Genomic DNA, 9348 nt, shown 5'->3' with positions numbered 1-9348 from the left:
AGTCAATGAGAGCTTTACGAAGGTATGTTATACTACGAATCAATATGAAATAAACTATGTCGAATTTAACTACGAATGCTATGGAAATATGATTATTTTTGAATCTAGATAAAGGATTAGAGGGGAATTGAATCCACCTCGAATCCAACTTAATAACCTAGTATAGATTCTTGTATCTCGACTCTCACGTTCTTACGGCAAGAAATTTGAGTTCTAATCCCTAGTGTTCATGGCATTTCTACCGAGTACTAACTAGCATGTGAGGTGGTCCACCCATTCTCATGGCGAATCACGACCTTCTAGATTGGAATAGATTCTACAATGTTTCTACACTATACCACTAAGTTTTCATCAAGGCTTCATCACCCCTCTAATGGAGGTTTTAGCCTTGAATCATTCTGCAATCATTCCCGATTAAATTTAAACTAAACATGATATAAAGAATTGAAATTTACTAATCTAAATTAAACAATAATTAAAATCTAATTAACAACTAAGAAATGGTAACCAACAATAATTAAAACTAGATCTAATAGATTGAAATACACAATTCGAAATTGACAAAATAACTAATTTATTTATCTAATCAATCAAGAACAATGGTTCAAATACTTAATCTAAAACAAGAATTGAAAATGAACTTAAACTTAATTTAATTAAAATGAAAACTAGATCTAGAATTCTATATATTTATTTAGGTCTAACTAGCTACCATTAACCAAGAGCTAAGCTTGGGTTTTTATACTTTCAGATCCAAAAATCGTGCATGGGCTTGGAGCCATGTTTTGGGCCAGAGAATCAGGCCCAAAACCCAATTCTTTCAGTCCAAAAAGGCCTCTTCAGCTGCAGTTGGATTCAACAGACTTTTCGTCCACTTTTGCTCCTCTGATTGGGTCAGAGCTTGGACCATTGGAAAGCTCTTTCTGAGCCGGTCGTTTTGACATAAGGTAGGCCCCATTCCGAGGTCTGAGTCCAAAGATACAGCCTTCGGAAGTTCTACTGACTTGTGTGCTGTTTCTGCCCGTGTCGACTTTTCAGCTTTTGACCGGACTTTAGGAAGGCTTTGTCTTCTTGAATCTAGGCCTGTAATCACGGAACTCCTTAGTAACCGACCTTTGCTCCTTTATCTCGCTAAAGTGGCACATTTCTGCACATAATGGACTTTGAAACTTGAAATGCATAAAAACACGTAATCAGTGTTAACTCTTAATTATTACTCACATAATTGGTCTAAAAGTATGACTATTATAGGGTTAAAACTACAGTTTTGGGCTCTTATCAGTAGACTTCCATGTCACTCATGCTCCCCCTCAGGTGTTCACCAGCCCTAACAGTCGGCTCAGGTTGACTCTGCTCAGTATAACACTTGTTAAATTCTTCAACCGAAACATCTTTCAGCAAGTCTTCTCCGCCCCTATCAATAACATCAGGCTGACTCCCCAACAACTGCCCGCCTCTGTAGGTTCTGAACATCCCTTCCAATTCATCAGGAAGGACAGAGGATTTAATGGCATGAGCAGTGCACATAACTATTTGTTGCGCCTCAGTATCTTCACTAGGGTTATCAATCTGACCCAGTTGAAGTTGAGTTGGCACTTGGTGGTTGGTGATGTGACCTAGTTCAGATGCGTTGGGCATGTGATTGAAATCCTATTAGAGATAAAACATAGAAACATAAGTTATTTTGGCATACTTAGCCACATAGGTGGGGTCTAAGGTGGTTCCAAAAACACCCAACAAACCATGTCCCACTTATGTCGTGAAAATGACCATTTCACTCACCAAACGTTCACTTGGCTTCCACAATCTCTGATTTAGAGCAGGCTCCTCCTCTGGTAGTGGATTGTTGACATGTTTTGGTAGGCTAGTTTGGCCTATTCTGAGTTCAAGACGCATGTCTTCAACTTCCCTAGGGGACGATAGAGGCTCCGGTTCAGTCCCCCCAACACACTGGGGAGCAAATGGAGTTCTGTCTACCTTGGACAATGGTTTACGTTTGCTTTGGACATATTTTGCAACAGGCATTGTGTCGGGCAAGCTGTTAGTTGAAGAAGTTGTTGCATCTGTGGTAACCTTCATCGTTGACCGTGGTGACCTCTGAGTGGAAGCAATACCAGACACCCTATTTAGGACTGTGTTTTGGGTTGTAACCTTATTTTTTGGAGGGTTTCCATTCTTCTTTAGAGTTGCTGGAGGTGTCTTCTTCAAAGGTAGTGGTACTTGTTCTTGTTCAAACTTGCAGTTTCTTGATTGTTTGTCACAGCAGCAACATGTGTCTTCATGGTGATGACCGTATGTTGTTTCTTAGCCAGACTCCCCAGTTTTGTGGAGCTGCTTTTCCTGCAGGTGGGACGTCGCACCCTTTTAGCAGTGGACTCTTCTTCACTTCTAACCCATTCTTCCTTTTCATCATCTTCGCCATTACCCTCACTATTTTCACTGCTAAGTTCTCTTCTAGCCTTTTTCCTGACAACTATCTTTGGGTTGGCGGTCATGAGCAAAGAACAAAGGAGCTCCTCTGCAGTCTTGTTCATCACCTGAAATGAATAAACGTAAAGGAAACAATAAGAAACATAAATGCAAAAATGGTATAAGAATACCAAGGCAAACAAAAGGTCTACATCATAGCCATACCGATTCAGTCTTCTGGTCTAGTCTTCTATTTTCCAACAGGAGATTGTATGCCAAAGTCGGACTGACCCACTCTCGCTGTCACAATAAAACATAAAAGTATTAAAACAAGCATGAAAATATGTTTAACACAAACGAATTTAGAAGGCTGTGAACACTTCGGTAAATGAATATGAATATACACCTCCAAAGCATCTCTGACCACAGGTTCTTCCCTAACAACTGGGGGAATGTCTAACCATTCCAGAACCACTAGTTTTTTCTTGTTACTAAGTTTTCTATCTTATGCACTGCCGCGGCAACTGTGTCCAGCAACTTGCACCCACCCTTTAAACCATGGGAAGGTCAGTGGATCCAACCTTCTTGCCTCCAAAGATGGAATATGGAGTAATACCCAAAGGGTGAATGCAAGGGCACAACCCTGGAGTGTGCCAGTATACTGCTGGGTAGTGCCTTGGAGAAAGTGGTCTGTAATACTATGATACAACTCTTCCAACTTTTTACAAAGGAGTTCATAGGCAAGATACCCCCAAGGAAAAGCATCAAACACCTCCAAATCAGCAGCAATGTCAACCCATCTTACATCGACTCCTTTCGAGCCAATAGGTATGAGGAAAGCTCCAAGGGCGTACAACTTATTAAGGCGATGTATGTCATTCTTCATCTCCACATTGTGTAATGCATTAGCCTTTGCCACCTCTCTAGCTTGCTCAATAGCAGTCAGTCGAATTTGACCACGTAGGGAACCACGACTTTCCTTAAAATACCTCAATCTAAAATCAGTCAGATTCTTGGGATTCAAATCGTAATAGTTGTTGCTTGGACAGGCGGTGGAAAGCCCGATGAGTAGCGAGAAATTGGAAGACTTAAAACAGATATATTTGTTCCTAATATGGTAAGTCAATGGTGCAATTCGTCTTTTCAGAACAGAGACAACCAATTGGGGGTGGGTAAAATGATTGTACTTCCTTTGTTTTGGATCTAGAGGGTCCACATTGCCATCAACAGTCAGTAGAAACCCCAACGGAGATGAAGCAAAACTACTTATTTCCTCCATATCAAACCCTTGGAAAAGCTTCTCTTGAAGCATTTTAGGACAGTAGCGACAAGTAATCTTTGTTCCTGGCATCCATGCCAGTGCTTCAGGTTTCTTCCTCTTTCCACTACACAGCACACATCAAGCCATAGTGTGATAGTATTAGGACAACAAAGCATGGGTAAAAAATAATCAACTATGGCTATAGGTAATTAAATTAATTATACGTATACTGCCTAAATATAATCGAATTCTCTCAGGTCGACCCAATATAAAACATACATAACTAAAGTATTAAATTAAAAACTAAAATAGCATACAAAGGAATAACCCTACTAAGGTTTTCTTTTTATGCCTTTCTTTTTTATTCAAAAAAACATGCAATCAAAGCCAACTGTATAAAAGCAAGGAACAAAAAAACGAACATTTCAGTTTTGGGGCGTATCATTTTAGGGTTTGTCATGATTTAGGCGATTCTGAGTTCGAGAAGAAATTCGGTCACGGTTTAAGGAGGAATTTGGAGGGGTTGGAGTTGATGTGTCGAACAAGCGTACGTCTCAGTTCCCTATGGTATTTTCCCCCCAAAACTGATGTTATTTGGTACACCGCACACATCATAATTAAAGTGGTAGCGTGGTCCATCTGTAAACCAAGTGTAACCATCACAATAGACTTTGCAGGACAACTCAACTACCTCATAGGACAATATAAAGACGGTTAAGGTCTTTATAGATAATAGTATCAAACGGTTATTGATATACAATTAGAGTACTAATGAAATACAATTATCCAAATGATTTGGCTATTTCTAACCGCCCCATAGAGAGAATACCACTGTTATAAAACAATCAACATAGAGAAGTAGGTCCTGAAAAGTCACATATGTTCACTATTTCAAAAACACCATCAACCAAGTGTGACCATCACAATAGACTTTGCCGGACAACCCAACTGCCTCATAGGACAATATAAAGACGGTTAAGGGCATTATCTATATAATAAAATAGCTTGGTCTTTAAGCGCTTTATGTGAAGTCTACATTAGACAACTAACAATTAATACAATCAGTACATCTGTCGGTAGACCGGCACGATTAAAGAGTAAGTTGATTCCAATTAGGAAACTACTCAAAGATACTGATTGGATCCCGTGATATATATATATATATATATATATATATATCCACGGGATCCAAGGCTATATAAATCTAATCTAAGTTGATTCCAATTAGGAAGCTACTCAAAAGCTTGTAAAGATTTTGATTGATTGTTAGCTTCATAACTTGTGTCATAGGGCCTAACTAATTGTAGTGTCTAATTTTTTTGCGAAAAAAATAATCGAGGTGTGTTTGGTTAGAGTCATTGTGGTGGTAGGATAAGGGACCAAGGATATCAGCGGGTGGATGCGCCCGAGTCAACGGAAGGTATATCGCCGCGGTGCATAAGATCGGAGCAAGGACAGTGGGTGCGGTACAAAAACCCTACACGTGGAGAGAAGAGGGCCGCGAGATGGAGGGACAGGTGGAAGGCTAGGATTGAGAGAGGGAAAGAGATAAAGAGAAAAGAAAGGGAGAGAAAGAGAGGAAGGATTCATTATTCCAAGGAGAGGCGACCCAAAAAGAGGGGAGTGAATAGTGCAAAAGGAAGGAGTAGTGGTGGATATATAGCGAACTGTAGTTGAAATAGTGTAGGAGAAAAACAAATAGTGTTGTGAGTTGTAATAGTGCTTGAGAAACAGTGAATTGTAGTTCCAAGAGGGTTAGAGGTAAAACATTTGGCGTCGTCTGTGGGGACCAAGAGTTTAGAAATGGCACCAAGGAAGGCGGTGGGTAGACCAAGGAAGGTGAGGGTTCCAGAGCAGATGCCGGAAGCAGCGATAGAGGAAGGGAAAGAACGATAGGAGGGACGAGCAGCAGAATGACTGATGCGAGAAGAGATTGAGAGGCTGAGGGAAGAAAATGATGAGTTAAGAAAAGAGAGAGAAAGGGTGGAGGAAGAGATTAGGGAAGAGATAAGCGAGGAGTCAGAGAGTGAGAAAACGGAGGACGAGAGTTCATTTGCCCGACATGTAACTTGAACGTATCAGTTGCGAATATGATTGAAGATGGGAGGTGGAATACACCTTGGCGTGCGAGAGTTCATTTGCCTGACATTATAACTTACATGGAAGAAGAAGTCAGAGTGGGGAGGGGTGAAGATCGAATAGTGTGGACAGCTTCGCAGAAAGGTGACTTTAACCTCAGAGATACATTTCACTGTGTCAGAGAGACAAAAGTGCCTATATCGTGGCATAGCATTGTCTGGTTCCAGAACAGAATACCGAGACACGCGTTTATTGCGTGGTTAACCCTCAAAGAAGGTCTGAAGACGTTAGTGAAGTTGAAGGAGTGGAAGAAAGTGCAAGACGATACGTGTGTTTTGTCTTTGGAAAAAAAGAGACGGAAGAGCATCTGTTTTATGAATGTTTGTTCTCACAGTTCATATGGCAGGCACTTCTTGTGCATGCTGGCTATAATATACCGAGTGGAACAACATGGCGGGAAGAAATCTCATGGATTATTCAAACATCAAAAGGTAAGGGATACAAACAGGATGCATTGAAACTCATATTCAATGGGTTCATTTACAACATTTGGCAGGAGAGAAATAGAAGAATTTTCGAGCACACCAATAAAATAGCACAACAGGTGGGGAAGTTGATCGTAAGAGATGTCAGATGTAAGCTACAATCCATTCAAGCAAAATTGGAGGAAGGGCCAGAGAGAGATAGATTTATGCAGCTGTGGAACATTACGGTGGATGTAAAGCAAAAACAGGTGAAGCATTGCAAGTGGGTGAGTACGAGAGCAGAAATCCACAACTTAAACACTGACGGCACTCTTCAAGGCAACCATGGAGGTTGGGCTGCAGTCATCAGAGACGAACTTGGGACTGTTGTCGCGGCAGCTAATGGAAAAGCAGAACACAAGTCAATAGACTTAATAGAGCTAGAGGGCCTGGCCCATGGGCTCAAGTTAGCAGTTCAGAAAGGCTTAAAGAGAATTAGCGCACAAATAGACTCAACCACAGTGGTCACATACTTAAGGAGGAGAGAACAACAACCATGGCAAGCAAAGCATCTGATGGACGAACTACAGGAGCTGATAGGGAAATTAGATGTTTTTTCAGTTTGCCATGTATATAGAGAGTCAAATAGACTAGCTGATGCACTAGCAGCTACTATTCCCACAGTTAGTTACATAGAGATAGTGCCTAGTTCTTTTTATGAGGATGTAAAAAAGATTATTTATGAAGATGCCACGGGCAAACAGTATGTAAGAATGTAACCAAGACATGATTATTTTCTAATAAAATAGGGGTAAGGGACCTCTCAAAAACCATGCTTGCCTTTCAAAAAAAAAGAAAAAAGAAAAAAGAAAACGGAGGACGAGGAGGGAGCTGGACCAACTCTGGTGGAGAACCTAGTGACCGGGTTAACAATGGAGCAAGTCTAGGAAATGATAAACAACGATCGGGAGGCAAATCTACAACAGACAAAGACTCAAATGGGCGCGGCCAGTTAGGTGGTGGCGGGACTGAATCGCAATCCGCTGGCAGATGCAATATGGACTTCAGAGGTACCAAAACATTTCAATCAGCCAAGATTCGAGAGATACGATGGAACAGGAGACCCAGCAGATCACATTCATCACTTCAGGCAACAGATGCCTCTTTAGCAAGAGGCGAGGTACGATGGGCTGCGGTGTATGATGTTCCCAGCCAGCCTGAAGGGGGAGCATCAGACTGGTATTATCGGTTGCCTTCAAAGAGCATAACTAATTTCCAAGAGTTGGAATAGGCATTTGTAGATCACTTTATACATCAGAAGAGGCGGGTTGTGGACATCGCGGCCTTATTAAATGTAAGACAAAGGTCTGCAGAGTCTGTCAGAGAGTATATGTGTCGATTCAAGGCTGAGACATTAAAGGTGGAGAATTTGGATGAAAGGACGACAGTGATAGCGTTCGAGAGAGGCCTGCGACCTGGAATGGGTGTCCATCAGTCTATGGCAAAGAATGAGATTGCGACCTTGCACGAGTTATATCCGCGGGTAGAGAAGTATATCAAATATGAGGACACAATGCAGAAGGAGTCTAAGAGGGGAGCTAAGGCAGTGTCATCGGTAGAGAAAGGGGGGGATCGCAGAAAGATAGAGGTGGGGGACAAAGGTAGCGAGAGATATTGCAGACAGTCATCGCGTCTGGAAAGGGGGAGAGAAGTAGCGCGAAGAGAACAAAGAGAGAGAAAGCCATACCGCGAGATGAACATGCGCCTTTAAAAAGGCCGTTAAGTAAGATACTGCCGTTGATAAAAAATGTGCTAGGGTACGAGGGTCCACGAACCGTACCTGCCGAAATGCCAAATAAGTCGTACTACGAATATCACCATATACGCAATCATGAAACCAATGATTGTTATGCATTGAAATGGTTCGTCCAGAGGTTGATAGAGAAGGGAATGATGAGAGAATTTGTAGCAGAACCCCCAAATGGGGAGCCGGTGCCAGCTCCAGGGAGAATATTGGGAACCATAAATGTTATTTTCAGTGGGGAAGTTATGAGTCACAATGCCCACAGAGATAAGGTAAAGAGGAGAGCGAGTATTCAACAGGTCAACGAGGCCCAGGGGACAGCGATACCAGGCAGAGTCAGTGAGTGGGGAAGACAAGATTACATTCTCTAGGGCAGATCTTCGAGCCGTCGATACTCCGCATGAAGATGCATTGGTCATTACAGTGGCGATGGGTAATTACATGGTCAAGAGGGTACTGATTGATTATGGCAGTGCAGTGGACTTGCTGTTTAGGGGAGCATTGGAGGAGATGAGGATTGATCCGGGGAAACTAAGGCCGTTGCGATCCAGCTTGTATGGACTTAATGGGAGCGTCACGGAGCCTATAGGAGAGCTTTTATTACCAATGACGGAAAGGCCCGTGACAGTGTTCTCAAGATTTATGGTGGTCGATTCCAACTCCCAATACAACGCGATCCTAGGGAGGGGATGGATACATGAGATGAAAGTGGTGCCTTCAACCTATTATCAAGTTATTCGATTCCCTACCACAACAGGAATGTACGAGATCCGCGGAGATCAGGTGGCATCAAAGAACAGTCATCAGGACAGAGTTAAAAGAATGGTCTGGGGACCTGGAGGCAAACCAGCGAACCCCAGAAAAAGGCAAGCATAGCAGTTATAGTGCGGGGCAGTGGAGGGGGCGGAGGAAGCCGCGGTGGGCCCAAAGACTTTGGATGAAATAGAAGTAGTAAATTTAGGAAAGGGCGAAGAAGAGAAGTTTAAATCGGTAGGGTCTAATCTGATGGAGGAATGGAAAAGTAAGTTGGTGCAGTGCTTGTCGGAGAATAGGGATGTGTTCACATGGGGGATAGAGGATATCACTGGGGTGGACCCTGAGTTCGCATGTCACCGACTACATATGAGGGAGGATGCGAAACCAGTGAGACAGAAAATGAGGGGAATGAGACCTAAGTACGCAGAGGGAATTCGGGAGGAGGTTGCCAGGCTGAAGGGAGCGGGGATCATAAGGGAGGTGGAGTTCACGGACTGGCTGTCCAACATAGTCGCGGTCCCAAAGAAAAACAGCATGGTGCGAATGTGTGTTGACATCACGGACGTAAACTCAGA

The 9348-nt window shown here is 42.5% G+C and overlaps 1 protein-coding gene across 1 annotated transcript; it reads left to right on the top strand.

Annotated features, from left to right (window-relative positions):
• Positions 1–8446: 8446 nt before the first annotated feature.
• Positions 8447–8893, top strand: LOC147487546 (uncharacterized). Its single transcript, XM_086574063.1, has one exon. The coding sequence runs from the start codon at positions 8447–8449 to the stop codon at positions 8891–8893; it is 447 nt and encodes a 148-aa protein (XP_086430189.1).
• The last annotated feature ends 455 nt before the right edge of the window (positions 8894–9348 follow it).

This window comes from Coptis chinensis, chromosome 7 (assembly GCF_015680905.1).
Source record: "Coptis chinensis isolate HL-2020 chromosome 7, ASM1568090v1, whole genome shotgun sequence".
Taxonomy (NCBI): Eukaryota; Viridiplantae; Streptophyta; class Magnoliopsida; order Ranunculales; family Ranunculaceae; genus Coptis; species Coptis chinensis.
Note: the sequence above shows the minus strand (reverse complement) of the source record. Positions and strands in the feature narration are given on the sequence as shown.